The sequence below is a fragment of the Alligator mississippiensis genome, chromosome 2, assembly GCF_030867095.1.
Source record: "Alligator mississippiensis isolate rAllMis1 chromosome 2, rAllMis1, whole genome shotgun sequence".
Classification (NCBI taxonomy): Eukaryota; Metazoa; Chordata; order Crocodylia; family Alligatoridae; genus Alligator; species Alligator mississippiensis.
Genome location: NC_081825.1, coordinates 244,009,459 through 244,027,577, shown reverse-complemented (window position 1 = coordinate 244,027,577; position 18,119 = coordinate 244,009,459). Strand labels below are relative to the sequence as shown.

Sequence of the window (18,119 nt, the reverse complement as noted above, 5' to 3'; positions counted from 1 at the left end):
GTGTGTTAGATTTTGAATAATATATGTGCTGCTGGTGGACAGAGTAAATTGTGATGCCTTCTGAAAATTGCCATTAGTATATGGTTTTAGATGTCTTACCTTTTGTGTGTCTGTTCCCTAATCCATTCCCACTGAGATGTAGTTTAACATTTCAATCCTGTGAACATCTTCAAATGCATACCTTTTTTAGAAGAAATCATCCTGCTGCAAAAAACTAATTTCTGTCCCCGAAATTACACAGGCTTCAGACTCAAGATGAGTGATATCCAGTCTTGGTTCAATGACAAGTTTAAAGTTTGATATCTTTCCAACCCTTCCAGGCTAGAAACAAGAGCTTTGTACATGGGAACAAGAAAATGCCAATTTTACAAAAGGGCATATGCTAATTTCTACTGTTGTTTGCTCCTGAGAATATTATTATAAAATAATGATGGATGGATGGATGATATATATGTTCAATAATGTTTAGAAATATTCAGATTACATGAATTACAGTTTTTCAGTACTATAATTGACTCTATGTAACATCAATTAAAAATATCCCCTAGTATTTGGACCTGAGAGCACTTAATTGGCTATCAAAACTTCACCCTTTTTTAATCAACATAAATGGCATCTTTCAGGTTCTTATATGGTACCAGCATATTTAACTAAAATTGGCATTTTTAGTTAATGAAAAGTGCTATAGCTAGAGGGGTTTTTTATGCAAGTCAGATTCCATTCATAAAAAATATAAAGAAGACCTGTGTGAAACTGTCATGCTCTGTGTTCCTTAACTTGTATTGTGCTTAGCTTAAGCTCTTATGGGCAAGCTGACAAACAGAGTTTGATCATGTTCTAAAGAGGATATTTATAACTTGGATAAATAGAATGCATGTTCAAAAATCTGTTTTCAAGCACAATCGCTCCATATTCATTTCAGACAATATTGACCTTCTAGTGCATCTCAGAAAATGCGTTAAAATACTACTGAATACTTTTTCATTTACACGCTTATTTCTCCCTTTTGCTCCTTTTTAGGGAATGCTGGCACTTGTTCTAAACTGCATTGATCGTTTAAATGATTACAACAGTGCAGCTCATTTAGTAGGAGTTGCAAGGGAAGTAAATGGTACAGCATGGAAAGAAATTCTAAACCATCTTTACAAATTGCTAGGTGAGTTGTCAAGCAATCTGCTGTAGAGGAAAATGAAAACTGAGTTTTATAGTTTCCTGTTTTTTCACATTAAAAGACTTTTATGTGGCATAAATTCTGTCATGTAAGCTACATTACTTATTCTAAACTGACTTTCTTCCATAATCCCCTTGAATTATACTGGAGGTAACTGAGGATATTGAATAAAATCCAGTAGGAAAATACAACACAATAGCTAAAAAGGGTAGAAAGATGTTCAGTGCAACATGCCATGGCTTCATTCTTTTTTTATAAAATTGTTTATGGTGTGCAAATAGGAAATAATTATTAATTAAAAAGAAATCATAAAAATAAAAGATCACATTGGCTTGCATGATAAAGATAAATAGAAATAAAAACATAGGATTTTAAGAGCATTGATTTTTTTTTTTAAACTGTTTCGATACCTAAACCTTGTAACTTAGATTTTAAATAATAATTCACTCCCCGCCGTGGAACCTGTCCTGCACATGCGCACACAAACACACACCTGGAACATGATTTTTTCCACACTGCCAACATGGCTAGAACTATGTGTGTTCATATAAGCCACTAAAGGGAACCTCTGTTATTCATAATTGCTTCTATAGGTGGAGCTGGTTATCCTGAGTTTTAAATGCATTAACATTTCATTATAGACAATGTTAATAGTGACCACAGCAAGATAAGTGATTTTATAAATGAAAGCAACATGGCTAGATGAAGTTTGAAGGATGAAATTTCTCAGATGGAGTTGGAAGTCTATCCTGCCTTGGTGAAATCCTGGCCCAAATTAAGTTACGAGTAACATTTGACCTCTTCACTATCCCACACTCTCACAGAAGAGAAAAGACAGAGACAAAAAAGCAAAGGACATATCCAAAACTCTTACTCCTTGTAGCTCTTTAGAATTGGGAGGAGCACTATTGGGCCTCCCCTGGTATTCATTCTTATATTTTACCTTTAAAATCCTTGTAATCCATATCTTTTCTATTGTGGTACATAAAAATAAAGTGTTATGTCAATAAATCTATTTTATAACAAAAATCTATGGCAAATGGCTTCCGTGAGCTAATGGTTAGAGTGAGTGTTTTTTATTTTTGCTTGACCAAGTGCTAGCAAATTAGTGAAGTCTTCTGTGAGGAAAAAATAAATGTTACCTAATAGCTTGACTGCTTCTGAACTTTCTGGGTAAATACAGATAACAATGAATCTTCTATGTTTCTGAACAGTAATGGCAATCCATTCTATAACTCATTTTAATACAGAGATAGAGATAAAGGCCATTGTTCAACCTGGAATTAAACCTCTTTGCAACTAAATGGGATCCTCTAACTGATAAGAAAAGTGCACAGACCCCTTAACCATGCATTGCAGTTAATAGATGACTAAGATGGTGGATAATAGTACAAACTAATCATAGATGAGACCACAGTGGGCAGATTTCCACTGGCTGAGTCAGTGGAGAAGTAGATTAACTGCCTCTGTGATATTATATACTCTCATACTTTGGCCCCTGCTCTTTCCTATGAGTATGGGATTTGTATTGTGGGTGGAGGTGATAAACTGGCTGGATTTTGAGGAAGTATGTGCTGTGCATCATATACATTTTTTGGAGAAGATAGTAAAACTTAGGCATAGTTTCTTTTCCATGGATCATCTCCCACTGATCATATACAAATAGTATTAAAGAAAGGTTGCTTCCCTTGAATTATCAAATATTGCCAAATACAAGTGCTTAAGATAGGATACTGCAGCTGATGGATTAAGAGTGTGTTCAGATATAGAGAATACTCTGTCGAAGTATCATTATCAAAAGAGTTCTGCTTTATCTGTTTTATCCAGTTAGCTACTGAGAAGCTCTAGTAAAAAATATTTGGAGACTATTTAATTGCTGTTGGAACTGCAAGGAAGTTGTTAGATTGCACACAATTACAAATTAGCTGTTTATGGCCAGATTTTACATAGTCAGCTAAATGGATTTAGGTGCTTAAGTTTGAACCTATTGTGCCATGTTCAAGTCCCTGATAATTCATTAATCTATTTATTTTTGTAAGATGCTCTAATCATACCTTTAGTCCTAGAACATAAGGCAGGAAGGAAGAGGAAAAAAAAATTAAATTTTTTCTATTAATAATTTTTCAGGGAGTCATTTAGGATGGAATGGGATCACATGTAGGTGCCTAAGTCCATAGTCCACTAATGTAACTAATAAGTGGCTTACAATCTCTGAGTCCTTCTACTAGCCTCTTTAAAAGTGTGATGTTGCATGTTACACTTAGACATACTAACTCTGTGGAAAGTTAACTGATGATAAATTTAGAACGTGTTGTGAGTAGTCACATATTAAAGGGTTAATACTTCCTTTTTTTTTTTTTTTTTGCTTGCACACCTCTGACTTGTCACTAAAGAGTTGTCAAGCAGGGACATAGCTAGGAGCCAAAACACTTGCACTAGGTGGAGGAGGATGGAAATGCTGCAACCTGAGATGCTGGAGGACTGCAAATTGGTCATTGTACCTCTGTGGAGAAGACTGAAGATACCCTAGCATCAGCTAGACAGCATGAGTTAACCTTTGCCTGAAGTGGCATAACTTTAAGACTTTCAGAAGGCACTTAGCATGAGTTAATGAGCTTTAACATGCAGACACTCACATTTGAAGTGTCCTTAGTATGGTCTAAGTGTAACATGTAACTTCACCCTTAGAGGATTTACCTGGAGGAATGTCTGATTTTTAGTTCCCGGTTGAGAGTAGACTGAAAATCAGTTATACAGCACCCCCAGCAAAACAAGAGAGACGAGGTAGGAAGAGGAAGGAATTGAAATACAATAATCAATTTTTGTATTTTCAGGATTGCATAATAATGCTAATTCTGATTGTTTTATGTTGTAAAGGTGACACTGCTCTGGTGGCATTCTTCTCACAAGCCACTATTGAGACATTTATCTGTGGTATGCTTGGGGTGGTAGGGCATGCTCGAGTCAGTGCTCCTAGTAGTGCCAGAGACGTTGTGTAGATATAGCTTTAGTCTTTCCTGATGTAAAGCTTTCTGGGCTTCTGCCTGATCTGCAGACTATCCAGCATTCCATATGATTGCCTGTCTCTGACTCTCTCATCTGAAGCCATAAAAGGAATTTCCCCCTAATTAGAAATTTTCCAGTTGCCCCAGTAACTGGCTTCTCTTTAGTACCAGATGTAGTTTATAGACCCCAAAACAATCTAGAAAACTTTAAAGTCAAAGAGACAGCTAATGTATTTAGATACTTTCAGAGTTAGATGAAAGTAGAGGTGCACTGATACATCAATTTGATATCAGATCAGCACTGATATAAATAAAATTGACTGTATTGGAAATTGGCTTTTTTTTTGCCTGATGTGGCCAATAATTTGGCCAATAAATGCCCTGTGCATGTGCACCACTGCAGCCTAGCATGTAGGCAGCAAGGACCACAGCCTGAAAGTTTGGAGAGCTGTATCCGACTGGTAAGTCTGTTGTGGTGAAAGGGGAAGGGGGAGGGAAGGGGCATAGGGGAGCAGATTGAGGTCCCCATGGTGAGGGAGGGAGTGGGGCTGGAGCTGGGGCAGGGGCTTCCCAGTTGGGATGGGGCAGGGGACAGAACTATGGCTTGAACAAGTGGCCCGGGGGGGGGCAGCTCCTGCCACTGCGCACACTCTGGGACCACACAGGGGTCATGTGCCCCTGCATCTGTGTGGGACAGGACAGGCTGCCACTGCAGGCTAGGGCCAGGGCTGCGCTGGGCTCTTACTGGCAGGGGTTGGGCCAGGCTGCAGTCGGGGCACAATAGGTAGTGACACTGGGAGGGGGGGTTGGGAAGGGCTATGGCAAAATTTGGGGTGGCTGCAGCCCTCCCATAGTCCCCCTCCCAGTCGCACTGCTGCCCACCCCAAATTCAGCCTGGCTCAGTCCCCACTGGGAAAAGGTCAGTGCAGCCCCAGCCCACAGCAACACCCTGCCCCACATGCAGATCTAGGGGCACATATCCCCCCATGCTGGAGGAAGTGGCAGGACCAACTCTGCACCCCCCACACAAGCTATCTTAAAAAATTCCATCCCATGCCCTGCCCCACCCAATCTGGGCAGCACTTGCCTCAGCCCCAGCCCCACTCCGGCCCTCACCACAGGGTCCTCGATCTGCCCCTCCATGCCCCTTCCCTTCCCCCACCGCTTCCACCACAACGGACTTACCAGCCACACACTGCTCTTCAAGCTACCTGACTACGTATTGAAAATTGGATTGGTATTGGCCAATTTGCCTCCTTAAAAATTGGCTATCGGTATCGACCCCAAAAATCTCTATCAGTGCACCCCAAAATGAGAGATGAGTGATTTTATGGACCAAAATATTGTACATAGGCACTTCAATTCCACTTAAGCGCTGGTTTAAGACACCTAAATGATCTAGTCTGAAATTCTGATTCATTTTACACAGCATGCTAAACAGACATCATGGTAATAGATTTAGTGACTACTGATTTATGCATAATTTTAATTAGGAAATAAGAGTGATAGTCTCTGGGTTGCCTTACCAGTATCCTAAGTCAATTGATTTAAACAAAATCTAAAAGGTGGTGCTAGTAATGAAATGCCTAAAACTTGTATATAATTCTGGCCAAAGTATAAATATAGAGGATTATGCTATGTTTCTGTTTAGTAACTTTATTAAAATATTTGTCTAATATTAGTGATTAACACGAATCTTAAGCTGACACTTGTGTTATGATATCTATTTTTTTCAGCTGCCCTCATCCGTGGTAACAGAAACAACTGTACTCAGTTTTCAGGAAACCTTGATTGGCTGATAAGTAAATTGGACAGATTGGAATCTTCCTCAGGTGAGATAATTGTATAACTATAGTGTTGCCATTACATTATGCAAATCATAACAGTTTCAGTTGGAAAGTAACAAGCATAAGGAAAAGAAACAAGTTTATTGCATGAAATTCTATTAAATGAGGTTTTTAATAAAGCAAAGAACATTTCTAATATTAACAAACATTTTATTTTAAACTACCAGTTTCCTTTTCATTTTCTCTTTTGTATTTTTTGGTTTCTTGTTGGTTTGCTTGCTTGCCAACACAGTTTAAAAAATATGAAATAAATAATGTATTAGGTCTAGTACAATCCTATAATTCGTAATAGCAGACAGTTCTGCAGCTACCAACTGTATTGCAAATAGCTTAATTTTTGGTTGTGCTTTACATTAGATAATGTAAAAAATTTACAGCTTGAAATACAGTTTAAAATGACATAATAAAATTATAATAAAAAGTTGCTTAGTAATAAGAATGCCTCTCGTTGTTGAGCAGTAGTTCAATTTGCATTGTCTCTATGTTTTCAACCCAGATTTCTTATAAGAAAATAATAACCCACAGTTTACAGCTGTGTTTAACTTCTTGTTATAGTTTGATTCTTTTACCATAGAATTTAATCCAAATATAATTTACATTGCAGTTGGCCCTTATGTCCTTTCGAAAATATTTTCATCCTTTTTCAGACTGGAGGCATGTAATATATTAAGTAAGAGAAATTAGAATTTCTTTTCCATTAGAATGATTTTTTTCTTTCACAGGTTTTTAAATTAAGCTCAGTCCTTTGGATTGTTTAATTCCAAAATGATTTTTGTGAAATTCAAATAGGTATTTTGGAAGTGTTGCACTGCATCTTGACTGAAAGCCCAGAGGCCTTAAATTTGATAGCTGAGGGACATATCAAGTCTATCATCTCATTGCTGGATAAGCATGGACGGAATTACAAGGTATGCTGGAGAAAATATAAAAGATATCAATAATCTCAACAGTAACTTACACAAGACAAACTGAAAAAGTCTCTGTGACCTCTGTGACACATTGTTCTTAAAAGAATTAAAGAACATGTGACTCTGATTGCTTTGTAAAGGAGAAAAAGAAATTTGAGAAATCCATCATTGCTTTCTTGTATAGAGTAAGTCAAAGTGTATGTGAGAACTTATTTTCTATGCATAAGTCACTTATACTTTTTATGACTATAGATAAGGAATAATACATGTCTAAATATGTATTAAGCCACTTATGGATGTAACCCAAGGCCTTGGGACTGTACTTCCTGTGGAAGTCTGGGTCTACCTGTGTAGAATAGCTTGGGGTTTAAGTTTACTCATGAAACAGTTTGCCTACAATCTCCACACTTCTAACAAGAAAAAGCAAAATTCTGCAAACCTGCCACTCACATGAGCAGTCCCATTGATTGGATTCTGAGATTTTTGTAATTTAGGGGTCTTTTTGTAATGAGAAAGTCAAGTTTTGATCTCATTTATACTGATTTTGTCCCAGGGAACTGTGGAAAGATATTTAGGATTTATAGCAGAGTAACTGAGATAAAAATCTTACCCTAGGATAAAGAAGAATATATTAAACTTTATATTTTCAAATAGCAAAATCTTCAATAAGAATGTTAAAATGTATATATTTAAAAATCGGCTTTTCCCAAATACATAACTAGGTTACCCTGAAAAAGTGAATATTGAAAAATTATTTATTTTTTAAATCTCTTTTTTCAAAAGTATGCATTTCATTTAAAAGGACATTACTCTTACCCAAACCCTTACTTTTAAAATACTTCAAAATTACAGCTTATTGCTCAATAAGTGTAGGAAGGTAAAGGAATAGAAGTAAAGGGGCAGTGGGGTACCACAGGGAAAAGTCCTTTATAATATCTGATTGAATTATCTACAACAGAAAATAAACAAAGCATTAATACAATTACTACATGATACGAAATTGAGAATAATGAAAATAAAAATAAATCAGGGTGGCCTAGACAGATTAAAAATAGGAGAAGAATATAATGAAATGAGTCAGGTTGTAAAAATTAAGTCTATATATATGAAGAGGAAGAAATCTGGGAAAATAGTAGTAATGAAAAGAGTTAGGATATGTCTGATATTAAATTATGGCCACAGGCTGAGCCAACCTGAAACATGTGCTCCTGCACTGTGCACACAACATTCTCCTGAACTGGAAGCACATAAGTCAGACTAGTGGGTGGAGACAGAAGTGCAGGTTCCCGCTGTAACTGAGAAGATTTTGCAGGAAGCATTAGAACAGAAGTTCACTTTTGGTTCCAGAGGAAAGGAGAATCTAGGTGCTGGCTGAAGCTAGTTTTCCCTGGCAATGGCACCACCTCTGTCCTAGCCTGTCCCTGTTTCAGAATGGGAGTGTGGAAAGGGAGCAGAGGGAGCTCATTCTAGGGGTTCTTCAGTTGGTGTTGGAGGGTAGGGTGAGCTCCAGTTCACTCATGACACCCTCTGGTGGGGGCTAAAAACCCCTAGACAGAACTCCCTCCGCTCTCTTCCCCTCATCTTCTATTTTGGAAATAGCTCAAAACTGGCAGGCAGCACAGACAGAAGTTACGGAAGACACTCTGTTTTGAAACATCTTCATCTGACCTCTCATGAGCGGTCAGATTTTCACCTGATCAGCTGTTTTTTAAACTGTCTGCAGCCATGCACTTGTGTTTGATCACAGCTATAAACTGATTTCTGTGGACAGTTCAGGCAAAAATTGTTACTTCTGCCTGTACAGTGTTCTGCACATAGACTTATCCTTAAAAGTATTAATCAGGTTTTCTTTGAAGTATTAATCAGAAGTAAATTAGACATGGGTGTTCAGTGGCAGCAAAAAATATCAACAGAATTACATAGGAGGGGACAGTTCTGTGCATCATACTGGTGTGACTACCTTTGGCATATTGCTTTGGATCTAGGAAACATACTACCTAAAAGCTGACAAACTGGAATAGATAAGTGGAGCCAAAATGTTTGGGAGGCTTGAATTATTGATTTACAAGGAAGATGAAGTGTCAGTATGGTACAACTTGCCTAAGCAATAACTAAGAAAAAATTAATAATTAAACAAATATCAGAAAGGAAAAAAACACAGTCTTTAGGAAATATATACATAGGAGAATGTAAATAGAAGTTGTAATAAAATTAAATAATAGGAATTTAAGCTAATTATCAGGAGTACTTCCTGCCAGAAATATCTGTTATGTTGAACAATAGAAATGATGGAAGCCCTTGCAGTTGGAGCATCTAAATGTAGACTGTGTAATGGATGTTAAAAGTACAAAAGGGAACAATCTTGTACTAGTAGAAGAAACAGCTAGATGACAGAGTTTGTCTTTTCCATCTGTAATGTCAGTGACTGGGCATCTGTCATAGTCTGTGAAAATGAATTTGTTGTTCTAGTTACAGAATGTCTTGTTTCCTGCTAGATTAGACATTTTTTGTTATAGTCAGAAATATCAAGTCAAGAATCCTATTAACCCAGCTTTATCCACACATGAGGTTTTTAAAATGTTCTTTGTGTTTGTCTGAAATGAAATTGATATTCAGAGATGTTCTGAAAAGCAGTTTTTGAGAATTATGCTCAGCAGATGCATAAACTGAATTTAAGCAGTACATGCATTGTAAATAGTGCTTGATTCTCATTTATACTCAGCCCCCTTTATGCTTCTTCAGCAGTGTAAATTTTAATGATCCGAGAGAATAATTTTTCAGAACATTTCCTTTATTTTCCTCTGGTTTGAGGTTATACTCTGAATTAGAGAATTAAGCAGAATGTCAGATAACAAACACAAAGAGGAAAAGCATTCCTGATAAAGCGAGGCACTTCCCTGTTCCCTGTGCTATTCTGTTATACTACACCACCGTATTCCATTCCCTCCCCATAAAACTTTTTGCTCAACACTCTGAATGATTTCAAATAAAAATATTTTTCTCCTCAATTATCTTTCTGTTTGATGGATTTTTCTCCCCCTTCCAGAGTCTAGCTGGAACCAGATGATATGCTGAAATTAGATCTTTATGAAAATTATTTCCAATCCCTGTGGATTTTCTTTAAAATTTTGTGTTGAAAGCATGGTTTCAAAGCAGATTCATTAATGATTTTAGAATCACAGCACTTTGTTCAAAAAGGTTGTCAAGTCCTTAATGAATTTCTTAAATAATCTTCACTATATTGCAAATTAGTAATGAGATTTGAAACCAGGTACATTGTGAGATTTGACATAGATCATTTCTGGACATTTTTGTGACATTTCTGGCAGGCAGTATTAGAAGTGAAAGTACCACAATTCTCACAAGAAAGCAAATTTCTTGTTACTTCTGATTTAGCTTTGCAGACACAAAAAATAATGTTTGTTACCTAAAAAAAGGCCCAGGGGAGATAAATTATTAAAAAAAAATAAAAAGTAATAAACCAACTCCCCAGTGCTCCAAATAATCCCCACAATTTAATCCTGCCTGCTAAAGCTTGCTCAAATAAAAAGTTCTTATAGTGTTTCCAAAAGATGTCCACAGGCTCAGGCTCTGGCTGTCTTTAAATTCCAAATCTGAGGTGTGACTACCAAGACTGACCTCCCATGTATTTTTGCTGAACAGACTTGGGAAACTTGCAGGAAGTTGCTCTCAGCTGACTTTAGGAATTCCGGCATTATCTTCACATTTTTATGCCTGTTATCACAATTACAAACTACCTTCATTTCATATATACCCAAATATTTTTTAAAATCCAACTAAATATTTCCAGAGAGTATCCTCCCTATTCCTTGTATACTTTGGAGTTGAATTAAATAAGCATAGTTATTCTGCTGCAAACACTATTTGCTTGACTTCACTCTGACCTGTTTTAGGTTCTTGATGTTCTATGTTCTCTCTGTCTCTGTAATGGAGTGGCCGTGCGTGCAAATCAAAACTTGATCTGTGACAATCTGCTCCCTCGAAGAGATTTGCTCTTGCAAACCCGTTTAGTTAATGATGTTACGAGGTACTGTGCATTTATTACTATATTGGAAAATGAACAGGTCTTTACTATTGGTTTAAGTTGAGAGGGCGTTCTTTTTCATTTTTTATTCTGAGAATTTTTCAGTGTTTCTTAGTCACAGAAAGACAAAGGCCAGAGGAACCTTTAGATGCTGTTTATTTTAAAGCATGATCTTAAAAATAACATAGGGCCCTGGCAGATGTTACACATAGGATACAATTAACCTATTAATTTCTTCATAAATAGTAACCTTCTACACTGTCAGGGAAGTACTTGTGCAACAACATAAGAAACCAGCCACAAAAATGTTCTACAAAATATTTTTTGTGGAACATTTTTGTGGCTGGTTTCAATTGTGCCTTTAATTTGGGTGCTTAGTTGGGTAATCCTGCATTCAGCCTGATGCCAGATGTATGATAGTGATTTGGTTGTGTATGGCAGGAGACGTGATTCTTGGGACCTGAAATCAGATCCCATTGTGCAAATGTTTTAATGTATGCCAGAGCCTATAGAAAATTATTTGCAAACTGTCTTTGAATAGAAACTGAAAAATTCACAGGTAACAAGAATGAAAAGTCATTTGTTTTGCTATAAATACATGGAACACTAGGTTGGGGGTGGCGGGGGGGGTTCTTCTTTTCTTTTTTTGTTTTTTTGTTTGTTTGTTTTGAGCATGTCAGTGAACTTTTCAAACAAACAGATCCCTTGAAAAGAAAGGACAGAAGGAAATTTAAATGAAATGGAAGTGTATTATAAAATAGTAAAAAATATTGGTTTTCTAGAAAGTTAACAAATGCTAATTTTATTTCTTCATGTACTAATTGTGTTCTGTTTTTAAAGTAATACAGAGAATTAGATATAACTATAGCCTGCCAAAATATGTGCCTCTCTTTTTGCCATGGTTGCTATTCAACACAGTGTCTTAATGAAGGAGAGTTTACTTATATCTGGCCTAACATTTTTAAATTGTGGATTCTGCACTTTGCAGGTGCCTCTCTTCATTTGTTGCTTCTGTGTAGCAGTGTTCAAAGAAATTCAATTATTATAATCTGTGGTGTGACTATCAATTTGTTTTCTGATGGCGATCATTAATTTTATATGGAAAAATATGACTGATGACATAATCAGGCCCTATAGATGACACTACTGGATCAGACTAAGAACATATAGAATATAAGTGTACTATTGAAGTATTTGCATTTAATCAAGGCTATGATTCCCTTGTGGATTAATCCTTCAGATTTCTATACCAGCCAAACAGATACAATTTGTTTTGTTTTTCATGAAATGTAATGTATACAATAAATGGCACATTGAACTGATTCAGAATTTGGCACTTTTAATTTGTTTCTGAAGCCTAAGAAAACATAAAGAATATTTTAGCAGAGGTTTACAGATGCGGGGGGTGGGGTGGTCTCCACACCTAAACTGAGGGGTTATATAATCAAGTGTAATAGCATAAATTGGTATGGCAGCAACGCATTATTACATTTATATTTTATATTATCTGGTGTATCTTTTCTATTTTAGTATAAGGCCAAACATATTTTTGGGGGTTGCTGAGGGCTCTGCACAATACAAGAAGTGGTACTTTGAACTAATAATCGATCAGGTAGATCCATTTTTGACGGCGGAACCTACTCATCTACGAGTTGGCTGGGCCTCTACATCAGGTTATGCTCCTTATCCTGGAGGTGGTGAAGGATGGGGAGGCAATGGTGTTGGTGATGACCTCTTCTCTTATGGTTTTGATGGCCTTCATTTGTGGTCTGGTAAGTATTTTGTTGCTATTGTTTTTAACAGTAGCTTTCTAAAAATAAGTATTTAGAAATAATAGATTCCTAAAATTAATCTCCATGTCATGTGCAGTAAACACTATTTTATGAGACAAATTTGAATCCCTTACATGGGTGGAATTATTCTTGATTTTTTTCTAGTATAAATGAAATCAGGCTTCTAAATACTTGCTTTTATTAATGTGTTCTTCTCTAATCTACTGTTTAGCAAATTATTTGTCTTTTTCTATACTGGGAGATGTACCTCACTGCTTCCATGCAAAAAACCTCCCACTAAGTTCAGTAAAAATTCTGTTTGCAGTTCTAAGAACTCTAAGCCCTCTGCCAAATGTATAACGTATTGATGCTGTATTTCAAACAAAAAACACAAACTTATTATACTAAGGGTCATCTGGTTACCTTTCTTACTTTGTGATACAGTATTTTTATATTTTGTATGTGCAACTGAAGCGAAATTGTGTTTTTTGTTGTCCTTATATCTACTTCTAGTTTAAGTATGTAAAATATTATCAATCTTTTCATAAAAGGAAAGTTTGAAAATAGGAATATAAGAATTGCTGTGATATATTACTGTTTACTGGTGTTATTCCTAATACATCATTATTTTTCCTCAGTAGCAAGCTCAGTATGTAAAATGCGTATGTTGGCTATGGCCCATGAACAAACATGATCCAGCAGGAAACTAATTATTATCTAGGAAAATATGTTTTTGTTAAAATTCCTATTACGAGAAGTATAGTATGAGTAGTAGTTTAAATTACTTCCATTTGGTGCCACAGTAATTTTTTCTCTAATGTAATAAGAGATTTTGTGAAATGTGAAGATTATCCTGACAGAGTTAATATCAGTGACTAAGCATGTCTGGTCTAGGATGTCTGGGGAATTATCTCGTGCATCTCAACCTTCACTGATAAATGTCTGGGGGCCGATCCAGATGGTGTTCATTGGTGCAATTGAATCCCACTTTGGGGCCCCCCTTATGGAATTTGGCAACTTCCCCCCTGCCCCCACTTATGGCCACTTCAGAAGAAGGTATAGCTAGCGCCTTTTTCAGTTAGTTGTCCCTCTTCAGCAGAATTTGGCAACCCCCCCCATATGGCCACTCCAGAAGAGAGTATCACGGTCGCCTTTTTCAGTTTCATAGATTTCATAGACATTAGGGCTGGAAGGGACCTCGGAAGATCATCGAGTCCAGCCCCCCGCCCAAAGGGCAGGAAGTCAGCTGGGGTCATAGGATCCCAGCAAGATAAGCATCCAGTTTCATCTTGAAGGTGTTCAATGAAGGTGCTTGAACCACCTCCGGTGGCAGGCTATTCCACACCTTGGGGGCTCGGACAGTAAAGAAATTCTTCCTTATGTCCAGCCTGAAACGATCTTGTAGTAGTTTGTGACCATTCGACCTCGTCATCCCTTGGGGCGCTCTGGTGAACAAACGTTCCCCCAGATACTGGTGGTCACCCCTGATAAACTTGTAGGTGGCCATCAGATCACCCCTGAGCCCGCGCTTTTCCAGGCTAAAGAGCCCCAGGGCTCTCAGCCTGTCATCGTAGGGTCTGCTTCCCTGACCTCTGATCATGCGCGTGGCTCTTCTCTGGACTCTCTCAAGCTTCTCCACATCCTTTTTGAATTGTGGAGCCCAAAACTGGACGCAGTACTCCAGCTGCGGCCTCACTAAGGCCGAGTACAGGGGGAGAATGATGTCCCAGGATTTGCTTGAGAAGCATCTATGGATGCAAGCCAGCGTTTTGGTCACTTTACTAGCCGCAGCATCGCATTGCAGGCTCATGTTCATCTTGTCGTCAATGATGACCCCCAAGTCTCTTTCTTCCATAGTGCTAGCCAAAATAGCACTGCCGAGCCTATAAGGATGCTGCAGGTTTTTTTTTCCCCAAGGTGGAGAACCTTGCATTTATCGGCATTGAACACCATCAGATTCTCGTCCGCCCACTTGCTGAGCCTGTCCAGGCAAGGGTCAGAACTAGGATCCCTCCTTTCCCAGGTAGTGCCCATCTCTCTGAGCCACAGAGACATTACTTTTCACCAGGGTTGATGCTATTGCTATTTATCTTTTTAACAAGTACAGTGATTAGAGCAATTACTCAGGAATGCAGTAATTGCCTGATGGTATTAGATAAGTGGTCCTTATACAAATCCTTCAGAGGAAGCTTCAAATAAATTTATAGTGGACAGTAAACAAATAGCAGACTTCCAAAGGAAGATTTTTTTTAGTTCATGCTTGAGAGCTGTTAGCCTGAAGATTAAGGGTTTATGTCCCCCTTTTTTGTTTACTCCTTTACTTGTTCTCAGCATCCCTATGAATACCATCAAGTTAATTATGATGCATCACATACTCTGATACTTTGTGAATAACTATAAGACATAAGTACTTGGGTGGGTTAGTGTTGACTTTATCAAGGCAAAGGTCATTGTTTACTGTACCTGAGTACTCTTGCATCAGCCCATAGTAGGAGAAATCGTTGCTTCAAATGATCCTATTCTTTCTTGCTAACAGCTTCAGAGGTCTCAAGTGATTTGCTCAGTTCATGCACTGTTCTGCCATTTATCAGTTTGAAGGATATAGCTAGCTGTCTGTTCCTTTAAAAAAAAGAGTCACAAAGCAGATAAAGGCAAGGTCATGCTTTTTGTGACTGAAGGAAAATTAAATTATTTAAAGTTTCATATTAGTGCGTGTCGTAATTTTTGAAGCATTATAGTTGTTCTTTTGTCATTATTTCCTTATATGCAGGAAATTGTTTAAAGTCTTTTTATCTCTAACTGCTTTCTTTTTAGGTCGAGTATCCAGACCCGTAGCATCTGTCAATCAGCATTTGTTGGCATCTGACGATGTAGTTAGCTGCTGCTTAGATTTAGGGGTTCCCAGCATTTCATTCCGCATTAATGGACAACCTGTACAGGGAATGTTTGAGAACTTCGGTACTGATGGATTGTTCTTCCCTGTGGTGAGCTTCTCAGCAGGCGTCAAGTAAGTGATTGCTCTCTTTGTGTTTATAGTTTGCTCTTTTGTCCATGTTGTTAGGCTGAATGTTGCTGGAAATTATGCATCATTTCTTTTATTTCATTGTAGAGGTACTGTAGAACTGAGAGACAGAAAGGTTAAAATAAAGTTGTTCATTTATTTAGGAACTGGTCAGCTCAGATTTATTTTGTAGAGCTTTTGACTTCTTGGTCATTGATTTGACTCTATCCCAGGTTGGCAATAAATGAAAATATTATTATTTGATGAGTGTTCAGGACATTAGTTTTCTCTTCCTCTGGACCAGGGCCCACTTCAGCACCACGTTTGGCATTAATTAAAACTTTGGTTGACAATCTTGGGAAAATATCAAAGTATAAATGATTCATCAACAATGAGGTTGAGCTCTTATAGCAGAGATGTTGAACAAGATTAGTGAAGTAACCTTGGAAAATATGTATCATATTGCCCATCCTATACTGTGATAGATAAAATGAACCCTTCTAACTTCAGAATAGACAAGCAGCTTCCCCACTTTACCAGAGGAACAATCAGTTAAAATTTTTTATTGTGATTCTGTTTTGACAAGTCACCATACAAAGAGTAACTTCCTTTTTAAGAGACTTGCTCAAATTGTTGTCTGTTTACTTCAGTGACTGAAATATTTTTTTTTATTATGTGAGCACTGTTTTGTGGTCCATGGGGCATATAGAAGGACTGAGAATTTGGGGGCAGGGCCTGCTGATGAAATCTGGGGCATGGAGTCCCATTAGAGTTGGCTATTGGTGGCCAGGCATGAGCAATGTCTGTGTTCACCCCTTTGGCTGCCACTCCTGCTTGCCCTGCTGTCACCCACCTCACTGCTACTCACCCTGCCATCATCACCACTCACCCAACTGTCACTGGCATGTCCAGATCTGGCCTGTGAGGAGCCTCACAATCCAGATCCAGACTATAGGAAGCTCCGCAGTCTGAATATGACCCGGGGTGGAGTGAGTTTGACACTCCTGGGATATATCTTCCCAAGCCCATTAAAGATTAAAGAAGCATTGCTGACCTACTTTGCCTGAAGACTCTTTATTGTTCATGCTCATTTACAAGCAGGAAAATCTAGCTTTCATAGTCCAGGATGATTTTGCAGATTTGGAGGGAGGGAGGGAGAAGGCAAGTGCATATAGTTTTGTTTTTCTTGTGTTTGTTTTTTTCCCATATAAGAACACTTGATAGGGTTTATAGATTCATATGTTGTAAGGCTGGAAGGGACCTTGGAAAATCATTGGGTCCAGCCCTCTGCACCAAGCAGGAAATATAACTGGGGGTCAGGTGATCCCAGCAAGGTGACTATCTAGTCTCCTCTTGAAGATTTCCAGGATAGGTGATTGCACCACCTCTGGAGGGAGCTTATTCCACAGTCTGGACACCCTGACTGTGAAGAAGTTTTTCCTAATATTGAGCCTGTATAATATATAATATAATCAGTCTTCCAGGAGTTTGTGGCCATTACGCCTAGTTTTCCCCTCAGGTGCCCTGGTGAACAGTTGCTCACCAAGCCCTTGACATACTCCCCTGGTACGATGTGTGAAAATGGTAGACTGAGTTAAGATAGGAAAGAGTTAATAGCCTAGCATGCAATATCTAATAGATAAAGCCTAGAAAGAATAAACAAGAAGGTAACCAGTGATAGAGAGATAAAAATAAAGCTCAGAGTGTATTGCTAACTTTTTAAGGAAGGTTTCTTTTTAAGTCTGGAAGGACTTGAGTGCCAGAGCATGAATGCTACTAGCCCAGAACAGGCAGGAAACGCAGGGGGTTTTCAAGAAGCTCAAGCTACAAATGTTTTATCCACTTTGCAATTAGGAAAAGTTGCCAAATTTCTTCAAGGTCAGGAAATTCTGAGAAACTCCCAGGGCTACCTGGAAAGAATAATCAGGAAGACATGGGAAGGGACCAGGGTAGGTTTTATTAGCAGTGACTAACCATTCAACTGACAGATCAGATAATGTCAATTGACTCATCAATTGATTGCCTATTATTTGACCAGAGTAAAAAAATATCATATATTCCATGAAGCTAAGAACACCCTTGTATAGCTGGCAGCCTACCACGTTATCTGTTAGCAAGGCCAGGAGTGAGGGCTCCTTACCCCTCAGTCCTTCAGAGTCAGGACACACACATACATAAACACACTACACTTAGGATAGGCATCCCCTACTCTACTTCTCTCTCCTGAGCTTTTCCAGCCTCCTTTTCCTTCCAACACCACCCATAAAGCCACATGGTAACTGCAGGCCTACATGTTGTGGTGTGACTGGAACAAACCCACCAGGAGTTGCATCCCACACAGTGGTTGCATCCACATGTGCACATTAATGT

At 38.1% G+C, this 18,119-nt stretch overlaps 1 protein-coding gene across 1 annotated transcript in view; it reads left to right on the top strand.

Moving 5' to 3' along the window:
* RYR3 (ryanodine receptor 3) overlaps positions 1 to 18,119 on the top strand; it is a 557,273-nt gene that overhangs the window by 220,279 nt on the left and 318,875 nt on the right. The window contains exons 14-19 of the mRNA XM_059723007.1: positions 1,021 to 1,156; positions 5,913 to 6,008; positions 6,813 to 6,931; positions 10,846 to 10,979; positions 12,507 to 12,748; positions 15,563 to 15,755. Of these exons, the coding sequence (XP_059578990.1) occupies positions 1,021 to 1,156; positions 5,913 to 6,008; positions 6,813 to 6,931; positions 10,846 to 10,979; positions 12,507 to 12,748; positions 15,563 to 15,755 (920 nt within the window). The remainder of the gene's footprint in view (positions 1 to 1,020; positions 1,157 to 5,912; positions 6,009 to 6,812; positions 6,932 to 10,845; positions 10,980 to 12,506; positions 12,749 to 15,562; positions 15,756 to 18,119) is intronic.